Genomic DNA, 14,885 nt, shown 5'->3' with positions numbered 1-14,885 from the left:
TAAATGAAAAAAAAAGTTAAGGACTTGCAAAGAAAAAATGCACGTGGACAGGATGCAGCCGGGATGCGTCCGCGGCTAGGCGCACGGTCACTGCATCCCAGAACACGTCCGGTCACGACCCTAAATCCCTACCCAAATGAATAGAATTCGAACAAAACGGACGTTTATTTGGGGTCATAAGATGGAGTTGGCCTTAGGGTGCAGGATGCGGAGACTCGCCGGAGAAGGTCCGGGGTTCAAGGGATGGTCAGCCGACTGCTAGAGCAAGGCGTACATTGGTTAGTTGTCCGTTCTACAATGTTTTGCTGTCAGCAACCGATTTTACCTATTCTAGACAAAAAGAAAACAATTTTACCTTGGTACACACACCGAAGTACACACGTAATCACTGTAAATGACAAACAGTGACTGCATCCTTGTATTTCAGTTTTTCCACATCAGCAACCCAGACAAAACTATCTAATAGTATTTGTAACCAAGAAATTAATAATCTACTAAATTCTCAAAAAGAAAATGTTGCATCCATACTGCGAATTTTCTAGTACACACCACATTTTACTTTATTCCCTTATCATCGTATCAGCCTTTGCCTGTGAAAACATCCCGATCGTCTCACGTCTTCTACAAAAATCACCAATACAGATCACTCGTTGGGTGACGTTTCCTTCGAGGAAGCGGCACGGCCATGCTGGTGACATGGAGACAAAGCGGTAACCAAATTCCTGACGAGTTTCTTATCTCATTTGCCCAGCTAGCGTCCTGGTCCTGGCCAAGAGCAATTCTGCATCTTTGTTCCATGCTCATGTCGTCATGTCTAGAGGTAGGGACGAACTGAAGACTCTGTCCTTTGCCTTGAGAGCCTACACAAGAGAAATGCAAGATGATGAGCCACACATTATAAGAACTCGAGAGTTGAGACGCCGAGAAGCGGACGAAACAATGCGTGTGCGTGGTAGAAGTTTTGGTTTGAAATTTGCCCACCTCTTTATCCCAGTTGGTGCACATGGTAATGGCAAGCAGCAGCAGCATCTGCACGACTAGTCCGCAGATTATTCCGAACCACAGCCCCTGAATTTCAGGCACACATAGGTTTTGAGAGGTTTCTTTAAATGAGAAATACTACCAGTGAAGCTGGAACTTTCTGTAAGGCATGGGTGATAAAATCAGTACCATTCCGCCAAGATGGTAGACAAAGGCAAAGCATAGCGCCGCCGGGATACCGACAAGGTAGTATGCACTGAGGTTGACACAAGCACCGATCTTCTGCAAGCCACAGCCCCTAACAACACCTGGAATGTATATCAAGTACCCCACGTTGCAATCAGTACATCTTGAGTGTAACATTCACCGAGACACTGCATATTGATGTTCATCGAAATGATACCACACAAGAAGATGGACTAAAGTAGAATGAAATTCAGGAACTGTCTGCAACTACTTGGAATTTGCGTGGTCTATATTAGTTACCTGAAAGAACACATTGCAGATCGTCGAAAATGATGGACACGGAGAGAATAGGCATCATCCTCGCAATGTACTCCACCACTTTCTTCTCGTTGCTGTATGCATATCCCCATAGATTGCGCACCGAAATCATAATAAGTCCTAGCGACACACCCGTCGCGAGACCCAGAACCATGATCACGCGAGTAGCCAGACGTGCGGCTTCAGGTCGCCGAGCACCAAGCTCGTTCGAGACACGGGTGCTACAATCACAAGATACACGATTTCATTGCCACAATTGCTATACGATAAAGTTGTGGGTGTGTTTGGTTTGTGCCAAGGTTGCCCCACCAAAGCATTGGCTAGCCAAAATTTTGGTTGAGGTTTTGGTTGCCCATGATTTGGCCAACATTGACAAGAAAAATAAACTAGAGTTGGCTGGAGTTCATTGGCATGCCAAAAAATTGGCAACCATTCAAACAAAAACCAATCTTTGGGTCATGACCAAAATTTTGGTAAGGTGCCCTTTGGCCACAATCCAAACACACCCTACAGGCATGGCAATTGGCAAATGGTTACGAGTCTGTGTTGTTCAGTTGTAGTACCTTATGGCTGCCCCAAGCCCGAAGGGGATCATGAATGCCAACGAACCTGTGTTTAAGCTGCAAGGGGTTCGACATTTCCTGTCAGAAAAGGGCACACAGAATGTGAAACACTCCATGAAAATGCTGCAACTCACCTGATGGACAGCACGGATGCCTCGAGCTTAGGATTTGGGAGAAGTCCGGAGAGAAGCACCAGCAGCTCAAACGACCACCACTCTAAGCTGTGTACATGCAGGATCAGATTAAGTCAGAAGATGGACCATGAAAAAAATCTACCTGCAATGCAAATAATCTGAGGGGAGGGGCACAAGCTAAAACTCACCAAACCATGAGCGCAGATGGCACGGCGAGCTTCATGAAGCTAACGATGCCGCGGAACGCCTCCTTTGAGACCCCTGTCCAAGTGCTCTTGCAGGATGGAGAGAGCCTGATGTAGAGAGCCAGGATTGACACATTGGCCAGGTACGAGATGGCGTTGGCCAGGGCAGCGCCCTTGTTGCCCAGCCCAATCTTGTACACCAGCAACCAGCACACGAGCACGTGGCTGAGCGCCGTGATGCCCGAGCTCGCCATCACCGGGAGGACGATGTTCTGCGTCTGGAGGAACCGGACGTGGCACTGCAGCGGCCCATAGACGAACAATGCCGGAATCATCCATCGGATGTAGCTCCCCGCCCCCATGGCGATCTCCGGGTCCTGGCCGAAGAGCAGGAGGATCTGCCCGGTGTAGGCCCAGACCACCGCAACCACAACGCTCACCAGAGTGAGCACAAGGATGGCCCTCTGCTTGTAGATGCCGAGCAGGTAGTACTGCTTTGCCCCGAAGGCTTGCCCGCACAGTGTGTCCAAGCTGCTCGCCATGCCAGCCTAATAAGATGATCATGAACAGATACGAGAAAGAATATTCAGGTTGATGTTAGTTGTCCATTCAGGAGGATCAAAAATATGCAGGAGATGAATGGACATAACATATATACCAACAAGCTGAAGCCGGTGACACCGGCAAAGGAGGTGGCGATGGAGGCACTCGAGAGAGCGAGCTCACCGAGATGGCCGACGAACATGACCGAGATCATCTGCACGACGTTCTGCAGCAGGCATCCGGCGATGAGAGGCCCGGCCAGGTACAGCTGCTTCTTGACCTCAGTCACCACCAAGCTCTCCTTTGGCCCTCCAGTCTTGTCAACAAGGGACTCCTCCATGGTTGGCGACATACTTGAAATCTCACGCTCTTGTTCTGACTTGTGAAGAAGGTAGGTTTTAGCAAGTGAAGTGAGGGTATATTTATCATGTTTGGGGAAGAATATATTATACATAGCACGTAGTACTAATCAACCTTATCAGTATTGTATAGGCCTGCAGTCGATGACAAATTCAGGAAGGAAACCAAGGGGAAACAGAGGCACTGGCTTGGCAGCCAAGCTGAAGGTGCCCCTGAACCAGTCAATTTCAGCGTGCTCGAGTCAAGTGGAGTAAAGAATCTTTGTGAGAGAAAGGAGGCAGCTTGGCAGCCAAGCTCAAGACATCTGACACAATAAACTATCTGACAGGCAAGATTGAATCGAATGGAACAGTTAACGGCACATGCTTGATCGGCGCGTCTGCACTATTATAGTCAAAAGGTTGGAAAGCTACACGCGTAGATGATCTCATAGCCATAGGTAAAGAAAGCAATCACGGCCGGAGCTGGAGCCGCTCTCGTCGTCAGGGTCATGTGTCATATCCGACCCCTGACGTGCTACGGCCTGCTTCACGACGCAGACGCACACATAAAAGGGAATTTCCTAAGATGCAGACATGCAGTGTCATCAGTATCGGTTAACCACCCACCCCGTGGTTTATTCATACGAGATTCAGAATGGGTTCCTGAATTCGAGTTAAGCGGAGCAGGTTTTGGGACGCCCCCCTCTCTCGCTCTCATAACCTCCTGAATCAGGCATGGGCAACAGCGAATTTGGAGTCTGTGAGAAAGGAAATCCACGCAAAGAGCCAACTCATGAGACATCCAAGAGAAATTCTGGCAAACCTCTGCGATGGAGCAAAAAGATCAGGAAAGGGTGTGGACAAGAACCGTACCGCAGGCGCTGCGGCAGCGGCTCAGGCGGCCCCGGGGACGAAGGCCCCAAGAAGAAGTTGTCCCCGGCCGAGGCGGCGGCCACCGCGCACGACGGAGGCGGCTACGGGGATGATGGAGTGGTGTCCTATTGGCCCATTACGGAGCGGGGCGCATCGCTACTCCAAGACTTTTGTACGCCTCGGGCCCGTCCGCAGCCTGAGTTTCAAATACAACAGAGATGAATACAAACTGTAGCCATCGTTTTTCCAAGGCGAAAACAAATTAGTTTGGCCTGAACCGTATGACGCATATACATTCCAGGGTAGTTTTCGTTGTCTTCTCTGTGTGTGTGTGTGTGTGTGCGCGTGCGTGTGCGTGTGTGTGTGTGTGTGTGTGTGTGTGTGTGTGTGAAAGGAGGAGGGGGCCGAGTCACGAATAACCTCACGAAATGCCCGCTAAATATCGGTTGTGGAGTTTCAAGATTGATGAAGTTTCCACGCCTGGACTGAATGTTGTCTCTCACCGGAACATTCCGTTTAAACAAGACACATGGACATCATACGTAGGGTTTGATCCTTGAGATTATGGTATAACTACTCTGGTAACCATCGAATCACGTGTTGGTTCTTTTTGTCGGTGAGGTTAACAACATCCTAGCGCAGACACTTTAAACAACAAGATGATAAATGTCGGCCGGCACAGGAATGGACGCGTGGCACTCGGGGCACCGGAGTAGGTTCCTCGGCACATTTTGTATTAACAACAGCCTAAGAGATGTTTAATGTCGGCCGGCACAGGGATGGGCGCGTGGCACTCGGGGCACCGGAGTAGGTTTCTCGGCACACACGTCAGTTTAATGAAGGTAGGCGGGTAGACGGATGACGTTTAAATGCAGAGAGAAGGCGTGCGTAGCGGGCGAGCAGCGGGAGGCGCTCTCAGCCGATGAGCCACTTTAATGTCGGTTTCAGTGAGCGGTCGCGTTCGCTCTGGGCCGGCATGAATGCGGGCAGCTGACATCGGGCGGGAATGCGTGCGTGCGCGGGAGAGGGTTTTTTGGTGGGGTAGTCAGAAGCGGGCGTGACAGCTGTCTGGACTCCCGCAAAGCCCCTCGGTTTGTTTCCATTTTGCGAGAAAATGCACGTCCGGACCAATCGGCAGATCGATATATTTTCACGTTGGATGGAAAACACGTTCGAGCCGCGCAGTCCGGATGGTTGTGGGTAGTTTGAGGATTAGCATTGGAGATGCCCTAATGAAAACATACACATTTAACTACGGTAATGAGTTAATTGTGCTTGTTAGCCTCGGTAAGGTGAACTAGCAACTTGACTCACCACACTAAAAAACATACCAAAGCTGCAATCAATAAGCATGGGTGTAGTCTAGTGAAAAAAAAGATCAACTCATGTAAAATGCAATATTAAAAGAAGTGAGTACACATTAGTGCAAAAACACGGTAGAAAAAAATGCCATAGAAACTAGTGTAGAATGTGCCTTCCACATTAGCGTAAAGATAGTAGAGAAAACAACCAAAACACCGGAAGTGTTCAATAAACTACTAGTACTAAATACTCCCTCCGTCCCATAATATAAGAGTGTTTTTGACACTAGTGTAATGTCAAAAACACTCTTATTATGGGACGGAGGGAGTAGAACACATGCAACCGATACTAAAAGGGTCAATTACATTTTTGTCCACGTTGAGCTGTCTTGATAGCATCATTTCCGCCTGCTGGACCAATGTGGCGGACTTTAAGGGACAGGCATCTCATTTTTGCGAGTAAATAGCATAAAACTACTAGTTTACAGGCTAGGGTTCCAAAAAACTACCACTTTTTATTTTTTCTCAGAAAGCTACCAGTCGCGCGGTTCGCTGTTTCAAAAAACCCAAAACGCCCGTGACTAGCGATTGGACCGTTTTTCTGACCGCCCGGACCCACATGTCAGGCCACCTGGCCACGCGCGCTCACGGCGCGGCCATTGACGGCCGTTAGCCCGTGCGGTCCGGTCGGAACGAAAGGAGCTGGTCGGGCCGCACTCTCTCTCAGTCTCCCCCTCCTCTCCCCTCTCCCCCGCAGTGACCTAGGTTGGCGATGGCGGCGGCGCAGCCAAATGCCGTCGGCGGCGAGCTATTGAGCCAAGGCGTCACCGACCAGGAGGGCGGTGGACATCCAGAGATGGCCCCAGGGCGAGGCAGCTCGAGCTTCCCAGCGCAGCGGTTGCAGCAGCCATCACCACCCGCGGCTGAGGTCGATCCGGCGTGCTCAGATCTGGCAGTCCGCGCGGCTAGGGCAGTGGCGAAGTCCATCCACGCGGATCCAGAAGGCGGCCACACTTGGGCTTCATCCTTTGGTGGAGTGAGGTAAGAAATTTCTGGCACTTCATACCTTTAGTTCAAATTACAAATTTCTGGGTCCTTTAGATCAATTTAGAACTAGGGTTAGTAATTGTTTGTTCCTGGCATGGTACATTGTTTTATTGGTTAAGTCAGTTCAGAAGAAAGTGCATTTGGTTAGTTCATTTGGTCAGTGCATTCACTGTAATTAGAAGAAAGTTCAGTAATGTTCAGTACATTTGGTCATTGTTTAAAGTTTTAGTGAGTTAAAAATTAATTGTTTGTCAATTTAATCCTACAGCTTAGATGATGAGATTTGGGACATGAGGCTACATTTTCAAGGAACAGATAACATGGAGAGAAAGTATTCAGTTTCTTCAGACATTAGTTATCTGACCATATTAGCATTGGCTGAGTTGGAGGGTTATGGAATGGATGCTTGTCTGACTTATGTAAAGGAAGAGGGAAAGGGCTTGGAGGGGTGGAGGTCCTGGATAGTGAGGAGGCATTAGAGGACATGCTTGACTGGTTTGTTGATAAGAAGATCCTGAACATCACTGTCAGAAAGCCTACTGATCCAAGCCCAGCAGATGTTAACATGGATCACATCATGCTTGAGGAGCAGATCCCCATTGATCATGTTGGTGAACCTGTTGTTTATAGTGTTTCCCAACAAGGGGTCCTGTATCCACTCTCTAATGCAACTTTGGCAGCAGCAATCCCTAAGGAGCCCTATCTTAACACACAACAGAGTTGTAATTTCAACAAGGGGAAAAATGTTGTGGAAGAAGAAGAAGATGTAGAAGTAGAACATGATGAAGATGAAGATGAAGATGAAGATGAGATGGACAAATCCTCTTTAGATTTTGAGTTTTTTAGGGGTGATTACAAAGGGCAGAATATATCATACAAGGCTTGGTGTAGGGGTGAAGATGAGGCAGGCACAAGGACAAGCCATAAGACTAGGGGAGAGGAAGAACCTGCAGATCACTATTGTGGAGCAAACTCAGAACCTTATGAGTTTTGGGAGGAAGACCAAATCCTTTCTGAACATGAAGAACCCTCAGTTGTACTAGAGAAAGGAGCAAAGAAGCTTAATCCTGTCAGAAATCCAGGCCCAACTAGCAAGTCACACAGTGAGCCTGAACACATCAAGTTTGAAGATTGGGTGCCTGAACCTGATGAATACTGCTTTCCAGATGATTTTAGTCTTAGTGATGAAGAAGAAGTTCTAAGGTTGCCTTCTGGTAGGAAGAGAAGGTTGAAGAAGAGGAAGGAGAGGAGGTGGTATGATCCATCAGTCCCTGATGCACATGAGCAGTTTGCATTGCATTTGTGCTTCCTAAATGTTGTGGAGTTCAGAGAAGCACTAAGAAATTTCCATGTCAGGACACTTAGGAATTTTGAGTATCACAAAAATGAACCAACTAGGGTTATTGCTTGGTGCTCTGATAGAAAGCAAGGTTGTTAGTTTTATATAGTGGCCTCTAGAATAGCAAATGAGTCTACTTTCAGCATCAAGAAGATGAATTTGGATCACACTTGTGGAGCAAGTGGAGAGAGCACCAAAGTTATAGTAAACTGGGTTGCCAAGGTTTGTGAGGATACCATTAGATCAAACCCTGGAGCTAGTGTTGAGACAATTATGTCATACACAAAGAAAAAATTTGGTGTTCATGTGCCTAAAAGCTTGGCATATAGGGCAAGGAGGCAAGCAGTTGAAGTTGTGCAAGGAGATCACAGACTCCAATATCACAGACTAAGGGACTATCTACAGTGTGTGTTAGATACTAATCCAGACAGTAGATGCATAGTGACAACCAAAGAGGACCTAGAAAATCCAGCTCCTACCCCTAGGTTCAACTACATGTTCTACTGCCTTTTGCATGCAAAGAGGGCTTTCTCAATGGATGCAGGCCATTTATAGGTACCTGATCCTTACACATATATCTAAGATGGTTGCATTCATGTTATTTACAACTAATGTGATCATATTTTCAGGTTTAGATGGTTGCTTCATCAAGCTCAGCACTGGACAGCAAATATTGGCAGCTACTGGCAGGGATGGGAACAACAACATCTTCCCCATTGCATTTGGTGTTGTTGACAAGGAAGACACAGACAACCGGACATGGTTTCTCACACAGCTGAGAATTGTTATTGGAAGTGGGAACAAGTTTGGCAAGTACACAATTATGTCTGACAGGCAAAAGGTATGTTGAATACAATCAATGATGTATTCCCTGACTATCATACTTATCCATCATTCTAAGCCATCATTAATTCATAATTAACAGGGATTGTTGAATGCAATCAATGATTTATTCCCTGACTCCCCACAGAGGTTCTGTCTTAGACATATATATGCCAACTTTCAATCTGGTGGTTTTAGAGGGGAGGAACTCAAGAAACACTTAGATAAGGCTGCCTATTCCTTCACTAAGAGTGGTCATGAAAAAGGGATGGAAAATTTGAAGAAAGAAAGTTTTGAAGCTTGGCAGTGGTTGTCACAGATACCAGACCATACATGGGCAAGATATAAAATGGATACTGTTTGCAAAACTGACCTGGTTGTTAACAACCTCAGTGAAGTCTTCAACAGAATGATATTGGATGTTAGGAACAAGCCAATCAGGACTATGCTAGAGGGCATAAGAATAAAGTTGATGATCAAGTTTCAGAAAACCAGAGAGAAAACAGAGTCATGTAGATGGGAGATTACACCAACCTACTCAGAAATTTTAGAAGAAGGCAAGAAGTGGGCTAAGTATTGTGATGCATACATGGCAGGTCCAGGCATCTGGCAGGTGACTAGTAGATCTGAGAACACATATTGTGTTAACTTGAACAACCATACATGTGACTGTAGGAGGTGGGACATGACTGCTGTTCCTTGCAGTCATTCCATTGCTGCAATGTAGAAAGTGAAGCTACATCCTGAAGACTTTGTCAATGACTTCTTCAGAAAGCCCATGTACTGTGAAACATACAAGCATATAATTTTCCCAGTTTCAGATGAGGATGAACAAGCACCAGGTCATTTGAGGCCATGTCTCATTTCATTGTCTCTTTTTATTGTTCATTTTCTTACAATGTTTCTTTATTGTGTAGGAAAATAGAGCAAATTACTCTCAAGCTGGTTCTTCTATGGCTACAAATGCTCAAAGGCCTCCAAGAGTACCTGCTGCTACTACACCTGAAGCAAGACCAGCTACAGCAAGAGCTACACCTTCTGCACCTTCACCAGCTCCAGTTGCTAATTCTAGGCCTAGGGCAAGAAAAAGGGCTGCTTCAACTATTCCAGCAGCTACATCACAAGCACAACCAGCTAAGAGGAGCAGGACTAACACTTCTTCTCCTGCTAAGAACACCAGATCATCTACATCTTCTCCAGCAAAGAACACCAGATCTTCAAGTGTCCAGAGAAGAACTTTCATTGCACCAAGGCAACCAAATTCAACTGTTGTCCAGGAGGGGTCAAAGAGGATCAGGAAGCCAAGTGGGAGGCTGAAAGACTATTTTTATGCAAGTGGTAACTAGCTCTTGGATTTGGGTAACTTGAGTTCATTTGGCATGGTTCTGTTTGTTGAACTACCATGGTTTGTAACTTGAGCTCTTGGATGGATTTGGGTCTACTATGGTCTGTAATAACTACTATGGTTTGTAACTTTATTTTGTTTCAGAGATACTCAGTCAGTTGAACTACCATGGTTTGTAATAACTATTGTGCAGTTTGTTCATTCAGACAAAGATTCCTTTGTTGAATCAGTTAGTACATTTCAGTGAGTGTATCTTCTGTCAGTGAATTCAGTCAGTACATTTCATTGAGAGTAGCCACAAATTCATTGAGAGTAGCATAAATACATAGATACATTGGTTCAGAGTAGCATCAAACACCACTTATTACATAGAATAGATCTTACATAGTACACCAACATAGAAAAATAGATAGATAGGTATATAGATGGATGAGATGAGATTGACATATCAGTCATATCGCTCGAAGAAACGGACCCACTTGGCCCTAGTTGCTGGATGAGGATCCATGACTGCCCTCATCCTTGCCCACCTGATGATCTCCATGAATGACCTTCCCCTGCCACCAGTGAAAACCAGCTCCAGTTCTTCGTCATTGCACTTCTCCAGTACCTTGTCAGAGAGTCGGCGGTTGAACTCCTCTTGCTGCTCATCCTGGGCCGCCTCTAGTGCCCTCTGCCTGCGCCTCCTCCTCCTCTGTGCTGTTGCTGCTGTCCTAACATCCACAACCTCCCCCTCCTCCTCTGTGACATCTCCCATGTCAGGATCCATCCGTAGGGTTTCTTTTGGGTGGCGGCTGGTGGAGTGACTGGGAAAGGGTGGGGGTGGGGAGGGGTTTATATTGACAGATGGATGGGGTTGGGTTTAGTAGGCCTAGGGTTGCATTTGGTCAGAGAATAGTGGGCCACTAAGCCCAATTACCCACAGAAATAATATATGTAGGCTAACAAATAACATCTAAAAGATAGAAGATCAAGTTGAACACTTAATAGCATACAAGATCCATTTTCACAACTTAGTAGCATAAGAGATCCATTTTCCACTACATAATAGCATAGGAGATCCATTACAACACTTAATAGCATAGGTGATCCATTACAACTTAACAACATAGTAAATAAGGTTCTTACACTAGGTTAAACTTCACATTCCCCCAAAATGTACACCATAATCACTTGCAGTCATGCCAGGCCACATCCTTATATAAAGGCCTTTGGATGTACTTACTTCACCAACATATCAAAGCCACTTCAAGACTCAAGGATGGCCTTGATTTGCTCTAACTTCTCCTTGCTGCCATACCCTTCTTTCAGCAGCTCAGCAACAACAAGCTCAAGCTTTGCCTTCTCCTTCTTAAGAACATCTCTGTCAACTTGAACATCCTTCATAGCCTTCCTGGTGTTCTTGATGATATCAGCTTGGCTCTGCAAAATGCACCTCTGTTCTTTTGCAAGTTTGAGCTTTTCCATCTGCACCTCCAACATAGCTTTCTCCTCTAGCTCCTTCTTCTTCTTCTTCTTCTCAAGTTCTTCCTCCTCCACTTGTTTCTGGTGCACCTTCTTGTCCACCCTACCATCATGCCAATCAAACATCTTGGATACATCATCAACAAGCTTGGTGTACTCAATGCAAAGCTTGTCATTTTCAGTCTTAAGCTTGGCCAACTCCCTTTCATGTTCACTCTTAAGCCTGGCCAACTCCTTCTCAAACTTCTCCTTGTCCTGTACCCTTCCAAAGTTCTTCTCATGGAACATCTCCCATAGCTTGCACAAACATCTTTGAAGAATAGTCGGCCAAGGCCCATCAACCCACTCTACAACACCACAATTCACACCATTTTCCTGCATTTATAAATGTGATAAGTTATTACAAATGGATTAGGAGCTTATTTCAGTTCCATGATTAACTTGTATATACTTGATAATTTCTAACAATGAATAATATAAATGAGATATGATAAGTTATTATAATGCCATGATTAAGTTTCCAAAGTAACAAAAATACATAGCAGAAAAATGTTTATTGGCATCATATCAAACAAAGTGCTGCATCATATCAATCATCAGTGACCATACATAGCAGAAAAGTTTATTGCCATCTAACCTGGACTGGGCAGCCATAGAAACGCCTTCCTGTTAAAGGCCCTTCAAAAGCAACACGCTTAATAGGCCTCATTTGATGCAGAATGCACTTGGGATGAGCAAGCCCAAGTTGGCCACAGAAAAGGGGCTCCACAGTGGTGTCTGGTTCCTCCAGCAACCAAAATAACCAGCAAACACTAGTTTCAATCTGCACTCAACACCAGAATATACTTGCACGCTTCATTAAACATGAACACTAAAAAAATCCCCAACTCAACATGAACCCTAACACTGTACTGAGATGAACCCTAGCTTACATCAATCCTACAATCAAACCCCAGCCTCACAATTGAACAAGAATCCTACAACAGCAACACTACACTTAGCAAGATCCATGGCGGTAGCCTAGGCCTACTAGCACCTAACCCTAACCCTAGGTGGCAAAGAACTTACCATAAGTCCCATGTCCATGCTGACGACCTCGCACTCCTCCTCCGAGCTAGTTTCCTCGTCGTTCCAGGAAGGCATGGTGGCGAGGAGGTCAACGGCGAGCCACCTCAAAGACGGCGAGCGGCGGCGAGCTCGTACTGGAGCAGGGGAGTGAGAGCAGGGGAGTGAGCGAGCAGGGAGAGAGTGAGTGAGCAGGAGCGCCCGACCGACCGAGGGGGTTTATTTACCCTAGTTCCGACCGGGCCGCACGGGCTAACGGCCGTCAACGGCCGCGCCGTGAGCGCGCGTGGCCAGGTGGCCTGACATGTGGGTCCGGGCGGTCAGAAAAATGGTTCAATCGCTAGTCACGGGCGTTTTGGGTTTTTTGAAACAGCGAACCGCGCGACTGGTAGCTTTCTGAGAAAAATTAAAAAGTGATAGTTTTTTGGAACCCTAGCATGTAAACTAGTAGTTTTATGCTATTTACTCCATTTTTGCACACCCTGTGTTTCTATTCTAGTCTTCTCCCCATTAACCGTAGTGCGCAGCGATGCCACTAACACTAGATCAGGAATGATGTCAAAAGAGAAAGAAAGCACTAGATCAGGGACACAACGGGCCAGGAGCGTTCTCCGTCCAATACATGGTGGGCACCTCCGCACCAACACCAAGTTTTGCCGACTCACGTGGGGGCGTCCACGCTACTACTACGATCTCGAAAGCTCAAAATCATCCAGCCAAGATGATAAACACTTTTGTCACCGCCGTTTGCCCATGAAGCACATTTCTGCAAAGTCTCAATGTCGTCTCCTTGTTTTATTTGTCCTGGCGAACATTACTTTTAGCCTTTTCTAGATACGTAGTGGTCCTCAATCGTAATCACTAGCGTCCTCATGCCTCAGAAATGCACTACCAAGCACAAAAGCCAAGCATATGCAATGCTGACGAGGAACCTCCTTTCCGTGAAGATAATAATCTCATCAATCCTCTCAGGAAATCCTGGATCCACACTATGGATTCTAGTGAAGAAACACTTTATTCCCTGCCCTTACTTACATTATCAAGGGTAGTACTGCGCCTCTACTCATCCTAACATTTTTATTTTTCCGTATCCAAATTGTTTTTACCAAAGCGGATCGCCTATTTCCAGATGTTTCTGTGAAGAATTGCACATGCCAGTGAAGCACCATTTTAGCAACCAATTCCTCGTTGGTTCCTTATCCCCATGCACATCTCCCTGGCTAATTTCCCGAGAAAATTGTGCATCTTGTCTTGTGTGTCTCATGTTGCCAAGTCTAAAGGTAGGGAAGAACTGAAAACCCTGTCCTTTGCCTTCAAAGCCTACCAAAGCAACAATGCAGTATGATCACTGAGAAGCCAACATAACAAAACTCACAAAACAATATGACCGCACGCTTACTTCTTTGTCCTAGTTGGTTCGCAGGGTGATGGACAGGAGCAACACTGTCTGCACGACAAGTCCGCAGGTTAATCCGAACCACAGCCCCTAATAGTTCATGATGACATTTTTCAGAGGTTTCCTCAAGTCAAATGAGGAATATAGGTCAACTTAGAGCTTTTTGTATAATAACATAAGTAAAATAAGTACCATTCCACCAAGGTGGTACACAAAGGCAAAATATAAAGCTGCGGGGATGCCGACAAGGTAGTACGCGCTGAGATTGACATACGCGCCAATCTTCTGGAAGCCACAGCCCTTAACGATACCTGAAAAACGCCGATCACAGATATTGTTCATCCTATATCTATATGCAGGCTCCTTATAATTTCCAAATTTATTTTCTCTAAAGCACCTACACTGCACTTACCTGAAAGGACACACTGCAGGTCATCAAACAAGAATGTCACGGCAAGAATTGGCATCATTCTGGCAATGTATTCCACCACTTCCTTTTCGTTGCTGTATGCGTACCCCCATAAATTGCGCACCAGAATGATAGCAAGACCGACCGATACGCTCGATACAAGACCCAGAACCATGATCACATGGGTCGCTAGACGGGCAGCATCAAGTCGCCCAGCACCAAGCTCGTTTGATACACGGGTGCTACAGAGGCGAGATAATAATGAATATCAGGTTTTCCGTATGGTAAGATAGATAATACTCCCTCTGTAAACAAATGTAAGCCGTTTTCGGTCACTACTTCAGTGATCTCAAATGTCTTATATTTCTTTACGGAAGGAGTATCATTGAAGTACTCTATATGATCAAAAATCAGGTTTATGAATTCAAGTTGTTCAGTCTGACCTTATAGCTGCACCAAGCCAAGATGGGATTCTGAATACTAATGAAAGAGTATTTAAACTGCAGCAAGTTGAGCTGTTACTATCAGAGAAGGCGAAGGCGATCTAGATGTGAAATAAGCCATGCATATGAC

At 45.9% G+C, this 14,885-nt stretch overlaps 3 protein-coding genes and 2 pseudogenes across 4 annotated transcripts; 2 read left to right on the top strand and 3 right to left on the bottom strand.

Moving 5' to 3' along the window:
* Positions 1–374: 374 nt before the first annotated feature.
* On the bottom strand, positions 375–4,309 carry LOC125538086 (protein DETOXIFICATION 16). 2 transcript variants are annotated; one of them, XM_048701386.2, is made up of 9 exons: positions 4,125–4,309; positions 3,026–3,285; positions 2,371–2,915; positions 2,183–2,269; positions 2,049–2,105; positions 1,468–1,706; positions 1,171–1,289; positions 982–1,068; positions 375–860 (listed from the first exon to the last, which is right to left on the bottom strand). In XM_048701386.2, exons 2-9 carry the CDS (start codon positions 3,260–3,262, stop codon positions 801–803), a joined length of 1,431 nt encoding a protein of 476 aa, XP_048557343.1. In that variant the 5' UTR covers positions 3,263–3,285; positions 4,125–4,309; the 3' UTR covers positions 375–800. The 2 variants fall into 2 exon arrangements, with proteins under 2 accessions (XP_048557343.1, XP_048557345.1); XM_048701388.2 differs by lacking the exon at positions 4,125–4,309 and having other exon boundaries at positions 3,094–3,232.
* Positions 4,310–6,792: 2,483 nt separating this feature from the next.
* On the top strand, positions 6,793–9,360 carry LOC147985422 (uncharacterized; annotated as a pseudogene).
* Positions 9,361–9,454: 94 nt separating this feature from the next.
* Positions 9,455–9,979, top strand: LOC147985421 (uncharacterized). The gene is made up of 2 exons (XM_087539883.1): positions 9,455–9,475; positions 9,551–9,979. The coding sequence occupies exons 1-2, from the start codon at positions 9,455–9,457 to the stop codon at positions 9,977–9,979; spliced, it is 450 nt and encodes a 149-aa protein (XP_087396009.1).
* A 1,187-nt stretch (positions 9,980–11,166) lies between these two features.
* LOC147985420 (uncharacterized) lies at positions 11,167–12,585 on the bottom strand. Its single transcript, XM_087539882.1, has 3 exons — positions 12,511–12,585; positions 12,080–12,226; positions 11,167–11,817 (listed from the first exon to the last, which is right to left on the bottom strand). The coding sequence occupies exons 1-3, from the start codon at positions 12,583–12,585 to the stop codon at positions 11,227–11,229; spliced, it is 813 nt and encodes a 270-aa protein (XP_087396008.1). The 3' UTR covers positions 11,167–11,226.
* Positions 12,586–13,767: 1,182 nt separating this feature from the next.
* Positions 13,768–14,885, bottom strand: part of LOC125541703 (protein DETOXIFICATION 16-like) — a 49,463-nt pseudogene continuing 48,345 nt past the window's right edge.

The sequence above is a fragment of the Triticum urartu genome, chromosome 2A, assembly GCF_056163025.1.
Source record: "Triticum urartu cultivar PI428250 chromosome 2A, HENAU_Tu73, whole genome shotgun sequence".
Lineage (NCBI taxonomy): Eukaryota > Viridiplantae > Streptophyta > Magnoliopsida > Poales > Poaceae > Triticum > Triticum urartu.
This window is presented reverse-complemented; position numbering and strand designations above follow the sequence as displayed.

Coding starts and splice junctions, on each gene's coding strand:
- LOC125538086 (XM_048701386.2), bottom strand. CDS start 3,262: ATGTCGCCAACCATGGAGGAGTCCCTTGTTGACAAGACTGGAGGGCCA. Junction 2,916..3,025: donor TCACCGGCTTCAGCTTGTTG/GTATATATGTTA, acceptor TCATCTTATTAG/GCTGGCATGGCGAGCAGCTT. Junction 2,270..2,370: donor CCATCTGCGCTCATGGTTTG/GTGAGTTTTAGC, acceptor GCATGTACACAG/CTTAGAGTGGTGGTCGTTTG.
- LOC147985421 (XM_087539883.1), top strand. CDS start 9,455: ATGAGGATGAACAAGCACCAG. Junction 9,476..9,550: donor TGAGGATGAACAAGCACCAG/GTCATTTGAGGC, acceptor TTTATTGTGTAG/GAAAATAGAGCAAATTACTC.
- LOC147985420 (XM_087539882.1), bottom strand. CDS start 12,585: ATGCCTTCCTGGAACGACGAGGAAACTAGCTCGGAGGAGGAGTGCGAG. Junction 12,227..12,510: donor GCATGGACATGGGACTTATG/GTAAGTTCTTTG, acceptor TGGTTGCTGGAG/GAACCAGACACCACTGTGGA. Junction 11,818..12,079: donor TCTATGGCTGCCCAGTCCAG/GTTAGATGGCAA, acceptor TTATAAATGCAG/GAAAATGGTGTGAATTGTGG.